Source organism: Palaemon carinicauda, chromosome 5 (genome assembly GCF_036898095.1).
Source record: "Palaemon carinicauda isolate YSFRI2023 chromosome 5, ASM3689809v2, whole genome shotgun sequence".
In the NCBI taxonomy this organism is placed as follows: Eukaryota; Metazoa; Arthropoda; class Malacostraca; order Decapoda; family Palaemonidae; genus Palaemon; species Palaemon carinicauda.
Window position 1 is genome coordinate 104,521,216 of NC_090729.1, and position 20,712 is coordinate 104,541,927.

The 20,712-nt window shown below is 36.4% G+C and overlaps 2 protein-coding genes across 2 annotated transcripts in view; one reads left to right on the top strand and one right to left on the bottom strand.

Moving 5' to 3' along the window:
* The window catches only part of LOC137641382 (RING finger protein 17-like), a 1,982,860-nt gene that overhangs the window by 784,937 nt on the left and 1,177,211 nt on the right, over nt 1-20,712 (top strand). The window lies entirely within an intron of this gene.
* The window catches only part of LOC137640497 (uncharacterized), a 108,461-nt gene that overhangs the window by 20,705 nt on the left and 67,044 nt on the right, over nt 1-20,712 (bottom strand). The window contains exons 2-4 of the mRNA XM_068373030.1: nt 15,296-16,370; nt 13,349-13,501; nt 13,013-13,238 (exon numbers count right to left, since the gene is read on the bottom strand). Of these exons, the coding sequence (XP_068229131.1) occupies nt 13,013-13,238; nt 13,349-13,501; nt 15,296-16,370 (1,454 nt within the window). The remainder of the gene's footprint in view (nt 1-13,012; nt 13,239-13,348; nt 13,502-15,295; nt 16,371-20,712) is intronic.

Sequence of the window (20,712 nt, forward strand, 5' to 3'; positions counted from 1 at the left end):
CTCAGCCAAGTAGATCTGGGTCTTCCAACTGTTCTATTGCTTTGTGGCGCCCAGCTGAACGTTTGGTGAACTAATCTATCTTGGGGAGTGCGAAGAGCATGCCCAAACCATCTCCATCTACCCCTCATAATGATCTCATCAACATATGGCACTCGAGTAATTTCTCTTATAGTTTCATTTCTAAATCTGTCCTGCCATTTAGCTCCCAATATCCTTCTGAGGGCTTTGTTCTCAAATCTGTTAATTTTATTGGAGATTGTTTCATTGGCATACTATGACTCATGTCCATAGAGTAACTCCGATCTCACTAAACTGTTATATAGTCTGGTTTCTATATGTAATTTCAGGCGATTTGATTTCCAAATTTTACTTAACTTAGCCATTGTCTGAATTGCTTTTTTCAAGCTTTCACTAAACTCTTAATTCTAAAGACCCTGTGTTGGAGATCATAGTTCTTAAATACTTACATGATTCTACCTCATTAATCCTTTCTCCTTCCAATGATATTTCATCTTCCATTGGAAACTCCGTTCTCATCATCTCTTGTCTTTCTTCTATTTATCTTGAGCCCAACCTCCTGTGATATTTCATGCATTCTGGTGAGCAAGCATTGCAAATCCTTTGGTGTTCTACTAACTAGGACAGCATCATCGGCATACTCCAGGTCTGCTAAATTCTGGTCACCAATCCAGTCCAATCATTCTCCACCATCTCCGACTGTTTTATTCATTACAAAATCCACGAGGAAGGTAAACAACATAGGTGACAACACATTCCCTTGGAGTACTCCGCTGTTCACTGGAAATTCATTTGATAGGACTGCATTAACATTAACTTAGCACTTGCTTTGCTCATATTTACATAATTAAGAGGAATTCCATAATAACAGGAATCTCCACAAAATTGGCCGGTACACACTATCAACAACTTTTTCATAGTTCACCAATGTTGTTTATCCTCTTCATGGATTTTGTAATGCATAAAACAGTCAGATATGGTTCAGAAGCATTGGACTGGATTATGCTGATGATGCTGTCCTTGTTAGCAGAACACCACAGGATTTGGAATGCTTGCTTACGAAAAGGCATGAAATATCACACGAGATTGGGCTGAAGATGAATAGAAGGAAGACAGAGATGAGGAAAATGAAGTATACAATGGAAGATGAAATATCTTTGGAAGGAGAAAGGATCAATGTGGTAGAATTAATTATTCAAGTTTCTAGGAATTATGATCTCCAATACAGGGTCTTTAGAATTAGTGAAGTGAAAGACTGAAAAAAGCAAATATGACGATGGCTAGGTCGAGTAAATTTTGGAAATCAAATCGTCTGAAATTACATATAAAAATCTGACTAAATCAATTTAGTGACATCGGTGTTATCCTATGGACATTAGTAGATTTGAGAACAAAGCCCTCAGAAGGATATTAGGAGTTATATGGCAAGACAGTATTAAAAAATTAAAGTATGAGAGATTACTCGAGTACCATATGTGGATGAGATCATGATGAGGAGTTTAGTTCATCAAACGTTCAGCTGGGCTCCACAAGGTACTAGAAGAGTTGGAAGACCCAGGCCTTCATGGCTGAGAGCTATGAAGTGCCGAATAGGAGATGATAAATGGAGAAGTATTGACTTGAAAGCTCAAGATAGGGACGGCGGGCGAAATCTTACTGAGGCCCTTTGCATCAATAGGCATAGGAGATGATGATGATGATGATATTGAAATAGAAGTGGAGGGAGGTAGGAGTGGTATGTGATAAGAAATGCAAAGCAAGCTAAAAGTCAAGGTCTATAAAAGTAATAAGACATGGGCTCTAAGACGAAAATAGGAAGCAAAGCTTTAGAGAAGAGAGGAGAAAATGTTGAGTTGGATTATGGGGACATCTTTTGTTGAAAAATTGGAAAATGATGAAACAAGAGGGGTGGCAGGCGTTGTAAAGGTACTGCATGATGTGGGCACATATTGAGGATAGATGATTAGGAGAGGTTGGGAGGAACCTGTTAGGTGGGAAAGGTCGAGATGAACGCAGAGATTTTGATGGCGAGATAAGGTGAAGGATGATATGAAAAACAGAGGTTGGTGGAAAAGGATGTCGTTGATTGAAGGCATTGTAGAGGATGTATCGGGAAACTGACTCCTTAATGTTAGGATAACAGTGGGAAAAAGGATAATGGGGAGTTATTAAGTACACCAGGCAGAGTTAATTTCACGAACTTGATTCAGAATGTAAAACTGGTTAGGGTGGAAGCAATGTAAGTTTAGACTATGAGAATTACAAAACAACTCTGAAACTCGAGGGAATAATAGAGAAGAAATGATGTGTATATGAACATTATATATATATATATATATATATATATATATATATATATATATATATATATATATATATATATATATATATATACATATTTGTATGTATATAAATGAAAATGATAAAGGCAGTTGTAGCCTATTATTATTGGATGTTAATAGCCACATGTAAAAGGAGAGTCTAGATTATAAAACAAGTGGAACAGTTTAGATACTTGTGATTTACCATAAGTCAATAAGGAGGTTGTTATTCTAAAGTTGAGAATCTGATAAAAACAACTTGAAGGAAGTGAAGGAAGGTAAGATTGGTATGTGATAAGAATTGCAAAGCAAGCTAAAAGTCAAGATCTATATTAGTAATAAGATATGGGCTATAAGACGAAAAGAGGAAGCAAAGCTTGAGAGAACAGAGGCGAGAAAGTGGGGGGGTGGATTTTGGGGATATCTTTGCTTGAAAAAATGGAAAATGATGAAATAAGAGGGGTGGCAGCGTATAAAAGGTACTGGAGGTGATTATTCCGTCATAACTGAGATGATGTGGGAAATGTCTAAGATGGATGGTTAGGAGAGCTTGGGAGGAACTTGTGAGGAGGGAAAGGTTGAGAGGGAGGCAGAGATTGGATGGCGAAATAAGGTAAAGGATGATATGCAGAGAAGAGGTTGGTGGAAGAGGATGTCTTTGATAGAATGCATTGGAGGAGGGCGTGAAAATCTAAGTGATTGTTAGGAAACAGGTATGAGAAGGAACTGTGTAGCATTTATGGACAGAGAAAAAACCAATTGCAGAATCTTGCGAGAGAAATACGCTGGTGTACAGAATAATTTGGTATAAAAGATAAAATTTGTAAATTTAATGAAGAATGCAAAATTTACTTATTTATAAATGAGGACTGGTTTGGTGCAAAAGTGGGTTTGAGTCAAGTGTGTGTTACCTATCCATAACTATAAAATGTTTGTAGCCAGAGTGATATGAGGAGTTTGTGAAAGTACTGTAGCTATAAGTGCAAAGTTGTTGGATATAGAATAAATTATTAATGATCGGTCAATTTTCATATTAAATACAATGAAGAGAAACTGCAAGAAAAAAATTTGAAACTGGATAAAGTTAATACAGGTAAAGAAAACTTAGTAGATAGAGCAATATGGAAAGGGGAGAATGGAAATGTGTGAATTTATTAGTATTTATAAATATATATAACTTGAATTGTTTATGGAAGCAAAGTTGGGAAACTGTGAAAGAATTGTTGGCCCTATTGCCCTTTTAGAAAGAGGGTTGGGTATTGAATGTGAACTAAAGAAAGATATTTAATTTTGATATGAACTGTTTGTGTTACAAATGCAACATAAGGATAATGGAAAGCGTTAGAAAACCAAAATTCTAGAAAGTGTTAGTGAAAAGATTAGTATGAAAGATTTGATCAATTTATAACAAGGTAATCACACGGAAAGAGTAAAATACCATTGATAAGTAACCTTGCCTTCTACTGCGCCTTCATTCCTGCTTCCTTTCTTCAATCTTGTTTTTCAACCTCTCAACTTTTACAAAGCAAAGCAACTTTGGGATTTCCCTCACTTGCTGAATCTCAGTCCCCAAGCCTTGTCCCTATGACTCAAATTGATAAATCCAGTCCCATCCATTACTCAAATTTATAAATGCAGTCTCATCCATCTGTAGGTTAGTGAAGATCTTTTATAATTGAAAAGTATTAGGAGGGAGGAAGAGGCCTAAAAAGGGTTGGCCAGCTAATATAAAAATCACAATTTTAAATGAAAAGGCCTCAGTATCCAAGAAGCCCCTTATTGCATGCAAATACATGAGGTAAATGGCAAGCCTTGAGATTGGTTATGTTAAATGGCTTATGTTGTGGAAATTTATTAGACTACATGTAAAGTATGAATGATGCTCTCGACAATATTTTTTTCAAGTCTTTTGTGTAGTTACATTATATGAAGTAACCATGTGGCAATTCATCCATATCTATTAAAATGTAATTAAAAGAATATTGCAGTGACTGGTTTTTTCTTCTCATGGAACCATCGCTTCCTATGAGAAATATATAATTAATAAGCCATGAACTAGCACTAAAGGCACAGAATAATAGATAAAATTTCACGATGGGATCACATTGTTATTGGAATCTTTGGTGGTATAAGAGGTGTAATAATGAGGAATAAAAGCAGTAAATCTCAGGACAAGGAAATGAAGGGTTTGATGAATAAAAATTAGGTTATTTGTGGTGCAGAGGAATGATAGAAGAGGCTGCGCACAGATGTGCATTAAGATGAAAATACAGGCAAGCACTCAAGTAAATGCCCTCTTAATGAGAGAATGCCTTGACGCAGTCATGTGGTTTCTTCATATTGCTGAAGAATTGTGACGGGCAAGAGGGCTGTCGAACTTGGGGAAATTGCTCCCCAAGTTCGAATCTAAATTTCTCTCCCTTTCCTCTATTCCTTCTGCTCAATATTTCTTCGACCTTCTCCTAATTTTATCAACTTTCTCTTGTTTTGCTGTCCTAACTCTTGAGTATTATTTCTCTTAAGTTTTATATAATATATATATATATATATATATATATATTTTATTTGTTCATTTATTTATTTATCTATTTATTTTTATTTTTTTAAATGGCATGGATATTTCCACATTCGTTATTACTGCCTGCTTAGATGAATGGGAGAAGGGATCACGTTTGGGAGGTATTCGCATTCAAAGCTATATATGAGAGTATTGGATGATCTCAGCCATCCCAAAGATGGTTTGGACCTTTTTAGCAGAACTACTCTCAAGGGTTGGGTCATCGGAATCCAGGGGGATCCAATTCTTGAGGTGGGACTCTTGGCTTTTGGCCGGAAGCCCATTATTACAGATATGGGGAGGATGATTCCATATATCCTTGGTCTCAGTCCTAACAGGCCGGTTCAGCTTACACCTGTGCCTCTATATCTGTTTTGATGCTATCCTTTGGGTAGGGTATGGAGTGGACCATCTGGGAAGTATACTCTCATTTTGCCGATAGTTGAGAATGCAAATTTCCTTTCCAACGTATGATACTTTCTTAAAATTCTCAAGCAGGTAAACCAACATAATCAACCAAACAAACAAAGAAAATCCCACCCTTACCCATGGACCCTTCAAATACTGACTTCCCATCCTCTGGATTTGTTGACTCCCCCCGACACTGTTGACAACCTCTGATAATGTGAATAGGGAAAGTTCTGTTGATGACCTCGGAACGGGAAAGGACCATTCTACTGATATTTCAAAATCGAGTAATTTGGGTAACACGAGGAAACTTCGAATCCTTCATGTTACCCAAATTTCAATAGAGATAAGTTATGATGATCTATGTAAAGCATTTGAATGCTATGGATGCATAAAAGAAATAAGGATGAAACTTAAGCTGAAACATGGGATTCATGGATATCTTACAGTAGTTATGACGAAGCATTTAGTGCAATAAGTAACTTTAATAATATTAAAATTGATAACTTGAATGGCAATTATCGAGGTAACCATATTACCTCCTGAGGCTTTACCACGGTGTATTACCACTAGGGCATTGCCCATTGCTGTATAACCTTCGTCCCCCATTACAAAAAATAGTACAAACCTCTCTCAGGCCGTGTCCTTGCCTGATTTGATGGAGGTTCCACTTAAAACAAACTTACCTGATGCACCTATAGTGGGAAAGGGGCAAAAACCTAAAATCCCACCATCTATTAATTGTAAAATAGAGAGACCTCCATCTCTCTCCCCCCTCCATTAGAAACATAAAGATATGACATCAAATAAATTTGATGTTTTGTCTGTTGATGTTTTTAAGGAACCAGAAGATAAACTGAATAAATCAGAAATTCAAGTTGAGGTCCACCGTCCACTCAACAAATAGATCAAAAGGATACAAAGAAAAACACAAATGTAAAACCCAACATAACAAGACCATCTCTGAAGAAACCTACAGGTAATAATGTTAGATTAAAAACTGCTAATGGGAAGACCTCATCCAATATGTCTTCCAGAAATAATCCATAGTTTTCTCCTCCAATTTGCAATGAAACTCAGGGTTTAAAGGCGAAATATGAAGAACTTAAGCTCCTAATTCATGAACATTCCCCCATGATTGTATGTCTACAGGAAAGTATGCTTGATGCTAACACTCCTAATCCTCGAGAGTATGTCAGCTATAGAACACCATATAATCAACAAGCAGGGAGCCATGGCGGAAGTCTCATGTACATTCGTCGAGATGTTCCCCAAATACTTATGTCTATACGTACAACCCTGCAGGCAGTGGTTGTACAAATTGATATAGGGAGAAAATATACAATATGCTCTCTGTACTTGCCTCCAAATGATAATATTTTTATATGATGATTTAGCAGAGGTCCTTCTACAACTTCCTCAACCTTTTCTCTTACTGGGAGATATGAATGGTAGGCATCCTTTATGGGGTGATGTTTTGTTGTGTAGAATGAGGATGTGGGACTCCTTAATACAGGAGAGCCCACGCACTTCCATGTTCAGACAGACATCTTGGCATGCATTGATCTTTCAATTATAAGCTCTAACTGCCTTCTTGATTTTGATTGGAGGACATAAGATGACTGGCATACTAGTGATCATGCTGCTCATGCACCAATCATTATAAACACCAACAAGGGTCCGTCTTCACAAAGATCGCCATAGTGGAATCTAAAAGCAGACTCGTTTAAATTTTGTGAGCTAAGTGAAATCGAAGGCAGAGCAGAACAGTTTGACAGTATTGATGATGCCATAGACCTGCTGAATGGAACTCTCCATACAGCAGGAATCAATTCCGTTCCCAAAACCACAGGACTGTTCAAAAGACGACCAGTCCCGTGGTGGTCTTCAGAATTAACAGCCTTGCGCAGAGCCACCAGAAAATCTCTTGACTAGATTGCGTAGACGCCGTACGGATGAAAATTTGATAACATACAAAAAGTGTAGGGGTTTTCCCTTAATAGTAGAACACCACCATCTTCTGTATGGAGGAAAATAAGAAAGATTGCAGGCAAATTTACCCCAAAGCCACCACCAGTGTTGAAAGTGAATGGTCAGTATGTGACTGAAGCAAATGAAGTTAGCAATGCTCTGGCTAATCATTTTTCAAATGTATCGTGCAAGAGTGTAGCAGCTCCTGGTCACCAGTACAGGAGCATTGAAGAAAAGAAAATTTAAAATTTCGCAACAGGAGGGGAAGTTATATAATTCTCCTTAACATGTACATTTCAATACAAATTTATTTATTTTAAGCATTAGTAATAGAATATGGCATGATCATAGTTATCCAAGTGTTTGGGAACTAGCCATTATTTTAGCCTTTTTAAAACCCGGTAAGGACAAGTTTTTAGCAGCAAACTACCGACCTATTGCATTGACATCTCGTTTATGTAAAATTATGAAGATGGTCAATGCAAGGCTGATGTGGTACCTTGAAAAGAAGAGTATTTTATCACCGATTCAATGTGGATTCAGAAAAATCCACCCAACGACTGATGTGTTGATAAGACTTGATTCCTCCATTTGTGAAGCCTTTGCTTCCAAACAGCACCATGTGACAGTATTTTTTTGACCCTGAAAAGGCATATGATACCACTTGGAGATAAGGTATACTTGAAACAATTCATGAATTGGGATTGAGAGGAGAGCTGCCACTATTTATTCAGGCATTTCTTTCAAACAGAGTTTTTCCAGTGAGAGTGGGGGAAACTCTATCAAAGAGTAAATGCCAGGAAGAAGGAGTTCCTCAGGGTAGTGTGCTGAGTTTAAACCTTTATTGCACTAACAAATAATGGGATATCCTCAGCCATTCCCCGGGATGTTCTCTCAACATTATTTGTGGATGATCTCTCCATATCATTAGCTGGAACTAGAATATGGTTGAGAGAAAACACAACTCTCAATTTACAAAATTATCCAGTGGGCCAATATGAATGGATTTAAGTTCTCGACAAATAAAACTACTATTGTACATTTCTGTCGTATCCGGGAAGCACATCCAGACCCGGATATAGACATTAAAGGTCAACGGATCCCATGTGTAGGGTAAGCTAAATTTTTAGGTTTGATATTTGATTGTAGACTTACATGGGTTCCTCACCTAAAAGCATTAAAAGCTAAATGGGTTGAGGCTCTGAATCTTCTAAAAGTATTGTCCCATAAATCGTGGGGGACAGACCGCAATGCTATTTTAAAATTATACAAGGCCTTGATTTTTTCCAAAATTAGTTATGGATGTAAAATATACTCCAGCCACCCCAAGCCAGTTAAAAATATTAGATTCAATACATCATGCTGGTATTAGATTGTCCACAGGAGCTTTTAGAACCTCTCCTATCACAAGTCTCCTGTTGATGCTGGAGAGTTACCTCTAGACCTTTAACGAATGTTTTCCATTATTCGGTATTGGTTTAGATTGCAAAGACTCCTTAACTCTTTAGCCTTTCAGACAGCAAGCCTTTTAAGACACACATCATACTTGCACCAAAAATCTCCTCAACCTTATGGCTTTGGAGTGAAACGATTATTAAACAGTCTGGATATAATTAGAAGTAAGGTACTTCCATTCAAGGTATCATCAATGCCTCCATGGAAATTACCAGAGATATCTTTTTGTAAATACTTTATTGGAGTTAAGAAGAATATGACTGACCTAGAGACCAGGTCTCTTTTTATGGAACATGTTGAAGAACATAGAGGATGACTTTTATATATATTGATGGCTCCAAATCTGATGCTGGCGTTGGATTTGGAGTACATAGTAGTGGTTTTAATTGTAGAGGTGCACTTCCTCTAACAGCTTCTATATTTACTGCCGAACTGTATGGCATATTAACCGCTATTGAGAAAATAGCGTTGGAGAAGGAAGGTAACTTTACAATTTTTAGTGATGCGAGGAGTGTCCTTCAAGCTTTAGAATTTTTTAATTCTAATAACAATCTAGTTTTAAAGATTTCAGAATGGCTTTTTATTATTGGATGGAGAGGTATAATGATTCGATTTTGTTGGGCTCCAGCACATGTAGGTGTGTTTGGGAATGAGAAGGCAGATTCACTGCCAAAGAATGCTGCATCCGAGTTGCTGCCAAGAAGGTAATGATTTCCTACTTAATATCAAGAAATTGCTTTGCAATAAATGGCAACAGCGCTGGGATAGACTAGATGGCAATAAAATGAGAGAAGTAACAAATGTCATATCTCCTTGGAGGTATAACATGATGCCCCGAAAATGGGAGACTTCTCTTTGTCGTCTCTGTATTGGTCACACTCGGTTGACACACGAGTTTCTGCTGAAGGGCCAACACCAACCGTATTGTGACGACTGTTTAGTACCTCTAACAGTGAGGCATTTGTTGACCAAATGCCCTAATTATAATAACTTAAGGAATAGATATTTGTTTGAGGCTCGAGGTGAGAGTGGCAGGGTCATCCTTGCCAAGATTCTTGGACATGATGTGTCCTATTATGCAAGTGGCATTTTTAGATATATTTCAGAAGCAGGTCTTTCGAAAACTATCTAACTTTTATAATGACATTCAACTTCTATGGTTTTAATTGAATATTCCTTAATTTATATATATATATATATATATATATATATATATATATATATATATATATATATATATATATATATATATATATAAACTAAATGATATCTTCGTCAATGACCTTAGACGTCAGGGTGCCTGAAAACTTTAAATCAATCAATCAATCAATGAACTCGAGTAAATGTAGAGAGAATTGATAGTAGACATATAGATCTCAGAATAAAAGATGCAAATGGAGAAATGTCCGAAGTGAATGATATCCTGGGTTTATGGAGTGAGATATATGAGGGTATATTGAATTACTCTACAATGTTGCTGTAAGATTAGCCTAAAAGATATTAACTTAATTCAACCCTCTAATTAGTAAACAAATTCTCCATTTCACCCATGAAAGCAGGCAATTGCCACAATCACATTTTCTTTGTCTTTTCTAACTGCTAAAGTAACATTTCATAAACTTTGCTCCACAAATCGTTACTCCTACAATCCCAGTATTCCCCCCTACAAATTCTTCAATGACTTTTAACATTTTTTTATCAAAATCCCTGTATAAACTTTACATTCTCCTATTTCAATTCGATATTTCTATATAGAAAAGGAAAAATAAAACCTCGACTATTGCTTAAGACTTTCCCTCATCCTAACTTAACCTTATGAAACCTGGTAGGACACACTATAATATTATTACCACTAAACCACACCAACTCTGTAGTAGTTGCCTCAACTGACATCTTTCCATTGTTCGTCAACTTAATTAGCCACCTTATAGCCTTAAAGTTAGTCTTATTAGCAGTCTTTAGGTTGTTTATGTTATCTCATCAGTGGAGTGGTGTAAGAAGTAAAAAGAAAAAGAAAAGAAAAGAAATTTAACTCATGGGTAAAGTTGTGGGATGAGAAAATTAGTCATTAATGGATTATGAAGTGGATGATTTTTTTAGGTGATGCACTATTGATTGTGGAAAATAAAAATATACTGCTAAAGTTAGCGATTAAGTATAATAGTGTCTGAATAGCAGGAAGTTGAAAGGAAAATGAGCAGTAGTTATATTATGAGAATGCAGTAGATAGGAACCAAGAAGGTAAAGGAATTAATGTTATGGTGAAAAATGAACGTGGTCTACTCTCTCTCTCTCTCTCTCTACGTTTTTGACAGTAAGTATATTGGATGAAGATAACCTGAAAGAGAAAGGAGGGGGTAGAACTAGTAAAGAAAAAGAGTACCAGGGTCTTGGCAAAAGATCAGGAGGAAATTTAGGCTTAATGTGTGCCTTGTTTGGAATTTGCATGACTACTATCCTCTTTGGAGGGGGAGGTACATCAAATCCTAAAATAAGATTAAAAGTTTAAGGAGATTGAATGAATTGTTGATGTAATCTAAGTGATATTAAAAATGAAGGTTAACTAAAGATTTTAGGACTTTAGAAAGAACTGGCAGTGTGATTTGCGAGATGGTTTTGTCATGTGGAAAGAAGAGAGGCAGTAAAGTTAGTGTAAAGATTATATAATTCTGAAGTATTAAGAACAGAGAGATGAAACTTCTTGGTAGAGGTATAATGAAATATTAGAAATAAAGGGTTTATAATGTTCAGGAATTAAGCAATAAACATTTGCAATGAGGAGCTTCAAAGTTCAAGTGAAGACCCAAGGTGAATGATATTGTGTGCATTGTGGCTGGGGGGTTAGGGGGAATTCCATTCGCTACCATTGAACCTCGTGTGTGTACACCTATTATATGTTGCTGATATGGAAATTTTCTTCATTGGGGGTTAATCTAGTATTTAGCAGTCAGGCTGTACAAATGGCAGTGAGCCTTGTTTTTCTCTTGTTTGAAAACCCACAATGGAAAAATCATACATAAACATACACACACACATTATATATATATATATATATATATATATATATATATATATATATATATATATATATATACACACACATACATACAAACATACATACGTAATTTAGGTGCTTATCTTAACCAGGACTGGTTTTAGACAAAACCAAGACACCAGTCAATGCCTGATTCCTTCTTCAATTGCTGCATCACAGATGAAATCCAGTGTCATAGAAGTTTCAACATTAGTTGCTTCATATACCTACTGTTATACCTTTTGACCTGAAAGGTATAACAGTTTGATTTTGCTGGGTTCCAGCACACGTAGGTGTGTCTGGAAATGAAGAGGCAGATTCACTGGCAAAGAGTGCTGCAGCCGAGTTACTACCAAGAAGATATCCCATTTTCTGTAATGATTTTTACCAGCAATTAAGAATTCTATTTATGATAATTGGCAACAGCATTGGGATAGTTTAACTGAAAATAACATGTGAGAAATTGACAGAGAAGCATTTGTTGACAGAATGCCCCACTTATAGCACAGAAAGAAATAGATATCTATTTGAGGCTCTTGGTGAGGATGGCAGGTTCATCCTTGCCAAGATCCTTGGACATGATGTGTATTACAATGCTAGTGGCATTTTTAAATTTATATCAGAAGCCGGTGTTCTTAATATTATTTAACTTTTATAACATATTTACTTTTCTGGTTTTAATTGAATATAATTTTAATCTTTATAATAAACGATATCGGCGTCAATGACCTTGTTGTCAGGATGCCAGAGAACTTCAAATCATTTATTCATTCATTCATATACTTACACAGAATGGCTCATCACCAGTGTGTCAAACAACCCTATACATTTTTTGTTCACCAATATCTTAGTGAATAAAAAGAAAGCTGTACTCTGCTGTCTCCAACTCCTCTGAAGAAGGGAAAGCTGTATGATGAGTAAAAATATATGCAACATGAAACTCGCACCAACTTTTTTTTCAGTATGTATGTTAAGTTACGCAAATGTTTGATGTTAACTTATCGTAGCCATTCATAACACTTTCATCACTAGAATCCTTCTCTCATTGTGTCTGATTGCACTTGTTCCCTTAGTGTTTCAAGTTCTTTAAAGCTGGTTATGCTATTTTATAGATTGTACTTTTCCAGTCTTTGATTTTAGAATGTAATTAGCAGTAATAGATTAATTTTGTGTTATCTTACTAAACAATCATGTGATTAATCTTTCCTCTTGTAGTATTACATAAAAATTCAAAAGGGAGAATGTTACCTGGCACCGTGCTTCAGTATCTGCATAGAACCCCGGCCATGGCATATTTGAACAGTAGAAATTAGTATAAGGTACGGTGCTTATTATTGGATAGTCGAGTCCTGGCACTCCGGGGAGGGTTTCAACTAGAGCACTGAGAGAAGAAAGCCTTGGCAGGAGGTATGAGTACAACGTCTGTCGCAGCATGGGTGGTAGCTGTATAGTAGATGGATCAACACCAGCAGACCTATGAATGAATAGTTAAAAGGCTTTTAAGAAAATGTTGACCAATAAGGAGTTTATCATATTCATATTTTAAATTTGTGAAGATTAAAAGTACTAAAAGAAGAAACCTACGGATCATTGCCATCACTTAAAGGTCCAAATTCAGAATCTGCTGTTGAACGGACCTCTCCTTCGATTATGTCAGAGGTGGTGCTTACGGGGGATGCATTGCGTTGACCCTGTGGACTTCTGTTTTCCCCGCTTCCAATGATAAAACCTCCCCTCCTATGAAAATCGAGGAAGACATCATACCAGTTAGTACATTTTATTAAGACTGTCAAAATATTTTTCTTATGCCTTTATTTTACAGTATTAGAATTTTAAGATAATACCAAACCTTGATCTGCCAAATCCTAAGGATTTATTATGGAAGTTGAGGTTTACCTGTAAAGTGTGGAGAGACAAAAAGGAGGATGTGTGCTACTTATGATTTTCTCCTTTTTTTCACATCAGATTGTTATTACATTTTACTAGATCAATATTAGCATGACAACAAAATTGCTTTACAACAAATCTACTAAAAATAACAAATCAAACAAATGGCTATCCATACAATTTTGTTGCGAAAAACCACGACTGCATTTGTACTTGACAATATTCTTTGAGAAATCATAATGAAGTTGATTTTCATCTTTTTTTTTTTTGAATGTAATGTCTGGTGTTCTCGGCCCATCACTGTTCCTACTATATACATATGATATGTGGCTTGGGCTAGAAAAGAAGCTTGTTGCACGTGCTGACGATGCTACTCTTTGCATCAATTCCATCTCCTTAATGTAAATATGTGGTTGCTGTATTCCTTAATAAAAATCTGGTTCGAATTAGTGCATAGTTCAAATTGTGGGGCATGAAGTTGAACCCTTTGCCCTCATCTGATATATACCTTCATGTTTTAACATTCTGGAAAAGTTGATTTTGACTAAGTATTTTTAATAGTATTCTTGTTAATATTATCGGTGATCTGTCTATTCATAGGAAACGTTTTAATTCATTCATTTCACCTTGTTTCGAGTACTGTTCGCCAGTTTGGTCTTCAACTGTTGACTCTAATCTGATTTCCCAGTGCTTCGCTTGAGTCCTATATTTTATAATCCTGCCCTATCTTATTGTATAATCTCAATTTGTTTGAAGTGTGGTGCAGTTGAAATGTTTTGACTTTTGTTTGCAAGGGGGGACACTGTACATGCTTATTATATAACACAATTCACTTATGATTGTGTTGTGGACGTTGAATCATTACAGTTCAAGATGGATAGCTAAGAGTACTTGTCCTCATTCCTTCCAATGTCCAAGCTTTCTTCTTAATATTTTATACGTGAAGTACACTATGTTTTCAGTAATCTGAATATCACATTTTTCCTGATAGGTATGAACTTTATTATTATTGTTATTATTATTGATTTTGTGGAGATAAGCATAAAAATGCTGAGCAAGTCACTCCCCCGAAAAGTTACATGTATGTATGGCAAAGATTTCTAATACAGAAGGGTTTGAATACAGTAATGGTACCCAAAATTGCAAGCTAGGAGTAGGATACTGAAGAAAAAACTTGCATTACACATGTACTGTGGTAGTATTTAGAGCCATGCTTCAAAATTACAAAGTCAGAGACAGTCACGTAATAGTCGGAGGTGTAATCAATGTAGGAGTAGTACACTTCAAGTCACATATTGTTTTTAGAATTCATATGTATAGTAATACAAAGGTAGTAATATATAGATATCACGAACATAAATGGTACTAACCTTCTAATCATATGCTATTAAACTCCGCAAAATTATCGGTTTAAGAAAGTTTTGGAATTATAGAAATATGTAAACAATTTAGAATATTGAAATTGAAAAATTATTTCTTAGTGTAGGAATTTTCAGTTGTAATAGTTTGTTATCAAAATATGTAATATCATTTGCCTTGCTTCCCCCATCTAAGATTCTTTTGAAATGACACTACTGCTTATAGAATATTAATTTCTAGTTTAGGAGTTCTTAATATATTCTTTTTAAAAGTGAAATGACTTACCTTTGCTGTTGGGTGAGTGCTACGAGGGTCAAGAAATTTATGACAATTGAAGGATCAAACTGTTGTAATGTTGATTCACTCGGTACATTTTCAGATCTGCTGTTTGTTCTGCTGCTGGAACCTCCATTCATAATACCTCCTATCAGTCTGGATTCCAAAACTTTCATGAAGTTCCCAATCCCACTTTGAATGCTCCCTTGTGTTGCCATAGAACCCCTGGCTAAAAAGCCTTGTCCACGAGTTCTTGGACGTTGTCTTGTACCAGATCCTCGTCTTCCAGCTATGAAGGTGTTGCTTGGGTTTCTTTGTATTTGGTCAAAACTTGCCCCTCGAATTCCTGAACCTTGAGAACCACCAAATGCTGTATCAATAGTAACTCTCGGAAAGGATGCATGTGTTGTTTGGGGAGTAAATGCATTGTGGTTTGGTAGAGTGCTGCTGGAAAATCTACTTCTTTCAGGTGTGGATTGACCTCTGTTACTAATGCTTGAATTGGAAGAACTTGATCTAGGTTGAGAGAGAGATGGAAAACCAGGGAGAGAGGTGAAAGTGACAGGAATAGGGTGAGAATCAAATCGTAATAATCCAGATTTTATACCACTTGGCTCCTCACCAGCTCTTCTTTCTGATTTGGTTACCACCTCACCAATGACTAATCTGCTTTTGATGCCTCGGTTGTTTATATTTTCAGTTGGATCATCTTCTAAAGTAGTGCCTTTGTTAAAAATGGGAGCAGTAGTAGGCATAACTAAAAATTTGGCCTGGTGTTCTTTTTGTATATCTGAATGCTTTGTATTTTGATTCAGTGACTTCTTAAACTTTTGAAATTGTTGTCTCATGGTTCTTGCTAATTCTTTTTTATTTATTGTTTGTGTTTGACTAGTTTTATTGTTCATATCCCCTCCTAGAACTAACCGAGATTCTTGGTCCATTGCTTCATTTGCAGAAACAGGCACTTGGGTTCCAACTTTGTGACTTTCAAAAGGTTGGAATCCAATTATTTTAGCGTTATTAGTAAAACTACTCGCTGGAGAAGTCTCTTGTGAATTTGTGATTCCTGTGGTGATGGTCAGCCCTGTGGAATAGAGAGGCAGTAAGGCATTTATTTGTGAAAATTTTCATGATTTTAATCTATTAAAGTTACATAAATGAAGATATTTGTTTAAATTTCCACGGTGAATGTTCATAATGGATGAAAATACTTAGTGCCAAGATTTGTTTTGTTTTCAGAAAATTCAAGGTAAATGTTGTGTGGGTGATGTACTTCTTTTTACTTTTTTTCCTAGGACTTTTATAGTTTATTTTTCAGATTTTCTCAACTTGACTTTTTATTTCAAACTAGCCATGTTTTTTTGTGTTAGGACAGATGAATAAATTGATCAGGTATTTTATATTAAATCAGGTTAAAGTAGCTTTGTGAACCACGTGTGATGGACTGATTTTTCAACAAGGAACTTACACTAGTGCTTTTGGTATCTGCAACTTGAGAACTACTTTGTTATAGTAACTTTGCTGATCATGTAACTTTTTATTCTGTTTAGGGGCTTGGTTGTCACTTTGGTGTGTTCCTGATGTCCTTTATTCAATTACATGTAAAACTGAAGAAAGATGTTGATGTTCGTACTTTGAGAGGCCGTGTTGAGATTGCATGCCACATGACAAATTCCTTCGTATTATGAATTACATTTTTTCCCTTATTTATTTGATACTATATGGTCTTCCTAATTTTTTTTCATTATTCATATGATGTCCAGTTCTGTGAAACTTTTGTTGCAAGTTAATTGCTATTTTAAACGGACACTATACGACTGTGCTATTTTTTTTTTATTGTTATAAAAGTATAATTACCAATAAGTGGCAGAACACTACCGTTATACTTTCGTTTTGTCTCCCAACTCTGGTATTTTTATTGTCTTCGCAAACTTGACCCTGAATACAAGATAAGCTTTAAACCTACCCATGCTATATGCATTTTTTTTAATTTGTTCACAATGTAATACTGAATTGTTTGGATACAATGTATGATGATCTGTTCTTTCTGAAATTTCTCCTTTAACAGTGTGTGTGAAGAGAATAAACTTCTGCTATTTGCACGCCGGTACTTTATTCGCTGTCTGTTGTCTGCTACCTCTTACATTCTGAAGGGATGATTTCCTTTTTAAACTATTGCCCCATCCATTTCAGTTAGTCATTGAATTGGGTCCTGAGGATATTCTTTTTTTTCTGTATTTAGTTAAAAAGTTGAGTTGCACATGTTAATAAAGCTCATCTTTCATCTTCTCCATTATATTTTAGGAAGCTTTGTAAGAGTCGCACTTGATTCATTGGGCAAGTAAATCTCATGCTTTTAATAATAACTCATTATATTGTTGGCCTTTGTTACAGTATCTTCATCCATTGGTCTGTACTTCAGCATACTTATACCATGTCATCCCAACTCCTTCTACAAAGGTGAAGGGATTCAGTCAATGTGGTATAAAATGGGTATCCTAATGCATGGCTGTGCATGAAAGTTGAGAGGCTATCCAGTCTGTATAGTGTTTTTGTTTTTTGTTTTTAGTGGCTTAATTGTCTTGATATTAACTATTCAAAGACAGTCATTAATAGTGAAATGAAGGGTCCAGATACTGTAGATTATGTATACAGTTATTCCCGTAGCCAGAACAATTGGATTATAAATAGATAGAGTTTTCGTTCGTGGTCTTCAAACTCGTTATCATGTATTTAGTGATGTGGTACTACTAGAAATAGATATCATCATGGGTATTCGGGCTTTCCAAACTACTAGTCATTGGAAAATATTTGAGTTTTTACTTTAATTTTGGCCTACTCATTTCATCATTTGTAACACTCATATGAGAGAAGCTGTCTGCGAATTGATAGCAGACGTGTATTGTTCTAGCTGAACTCTAAAAGCTCCTTCACTGTTAAATGACATTTAAACATTGTTTTAGACTAATAATCTTCTTCATCTCAAGTTTAATGTTTAAAGAACTATAGTTAAGAACTCAAGACAAAATTACCATCAATGGGAAGGAGAAATATTCGAAACAATTACAAATGTTTAAAAAAAAAAAAAAAAAAGTGTAAGCAAGGGTGAAATCCTCATAATTTTTCCTGTTTAATTGTTTGAGTTTCACTGGCACTATATATTATTCATAATAAAACTCGCTGACTCATCAATGTACTGACATAGCCAGTTACTGATGATCATGAAAATGAAGTAGTATCCTTACATGGAGATGCCTTCACAAGCTTGTACAAGGACGGATCTAGAGGGGGGGGGGGGGTTAACGACGTCCTGACCCCCCTTCAAATTTTGAAAGTGCCCTTTCAAGTTTTCAAGGTGCCTTCTTGAGACCATTAAAAAACGTAGTAGTAGCCTATATTCTAAAAAGTAGACAACTGTCATGAGCTGATAGACTTCGCGAGCCACCTCGTTATGTCGGACACCTGGGAATTTCCCAGGCGCGGGAAAATCAACCTTGTTTCGAACAAGGTTGATTTTCCCGCGCCTTCGTTTGCACTCAACAGAGGCCCAGCGAGAAGCCGGAAAGATCACTGATCGGACAACTGTGCTGAATTTGTAAAGTCCATTTTTAAGTGATTACAGGTGCCCTTTTTTCCTTAACCCCCTCCCACTGAAAAGTCTGGATCCGTCCTTGTTTTACCCCCCAGATGCTGAAGCCTTGACGAGGATGAGGGGCTTAGGGATTAGCAGCTGGGCTCTAATGAACAGTGGGAACTGCTTTCACACCAGACTTCGTTGGCCAATTGTTGATCCAACTAAATTAGTCAGCACTTTCTCTCCGTTCTTTTGATTACTTCTTTTATTCTCCCATCTCTCCCTCTTGGGCATGAACTTGTTGACGACTTTGGCTTGTATGACTTTGGTTTTGACTGCTGCTTTGGATTTGGCACAGGGTGGGATGGATGTCATACCATCTCAACCTGTACAAATTTAGATGCCATCAAGCTCTGGTAGACCCCATTGGGTGCAGACCAAGTCTGTTGAGAGTCGGGCTCCAGTGATCCAGTTTTAAGTCGACCATATTTGTGGGTAATGGGCTAACTACCCCCACTAACCAGTGTATGCCCACCTTAATAGAGGACTGGTCCCCGCTGAAGCCTCTTCTTGTGTTGGGCCACATTGGATAAGAGGACTGACATTCTCCGATAAGAGGTGGATAACCCGGCTTGCTGCTACTTCAAAAGCTAACCCCTCTGTTGACGACCTGGAAACTCTGAAGGACCATTCTATTAATGTTCAAAAACAAAGTAATTTGGGTGACATGGAGAATTTGAAAATCCTTCATGTTACTCAGACTTCCATAGACACTAATTATGATGTGCTGTACAAATCATTTCAATGTTGTGGTTACATCAGGGAAATTAGAATGAGGCTTGAAGGTGACAAATGGGATTCTTGGATATCATTTGATACCATGATGAAGCATTCAATGCAATCGGCGATATCACGAATAGTAAAATCAATAATTTGAACTTCAAGGGTGCTCTTTGCGATCGGGTACCTAAGGATATAGATGTATACAAACCTGCAGATTAGATTGATAAACGTATAGAGGTAGTTGTACCCTCCCAGAGAAAGTTAAAACCACCAAAGTGGCTTGTTCCTCAGTCAAAAGGGAGTACTGGAAATTATTTAAAGATATGTAAATTTCTTCAAAAGAAAGTAGGTACCATCACACCAGGAGATATATCTCGGTTTGGGAAGAACAGTTTCCTCATTAGTTCCAAATCAGAAACTCAGTCAGTTATACTTTGCAACTTGAATACAGAGAACGATGACATACAGCTGGATGTGAAACCCCATCTAAACTTCAGTTATGGAAGGGAGTAGTTTTTAATAGAGACTTATATGAGTTTACAGAAGAGGAGATATTGGCCATGTGTTCTTTTAACTTTGTGGAAAGTGCATAAAGTCACTGGAACATCAACGATTATCCTGACTTTCCAGGATGCTGATGTGCCTTTCCACATTTACATAGAAAATGAACGAATTAAAGTTCAAACTTTTAAGCAGAAGCCGCTGCAATGTTTTAATTGCTTTAGATATGGGCATCCATCTAAAGTTTGAAAGAATGATAGAATGTGTAGTACTTGCTTCAATGTTAACCATGGAGAATGTTCACTAGAGGCCAATTGTATAAATTGCAATTTGAATCATAAATCTGATGATAGGAAATGCCAGCAATATAAGTTGGAAGAGGCTGCTCCCAATAAATTTAGTATCGAACACACAAGTGTGGGGCATGCCAAGAGACTATTGAGTAAATCAGCAAGTTATGCAAATGTATTGAAATGAGGAAAAATGAGGCAGGAGACATACAACCCTACTATTACTGGCTCTATTCCCCAGAAAAGAAGTACGCCATCTCCTGATAGAATTCAAGAGA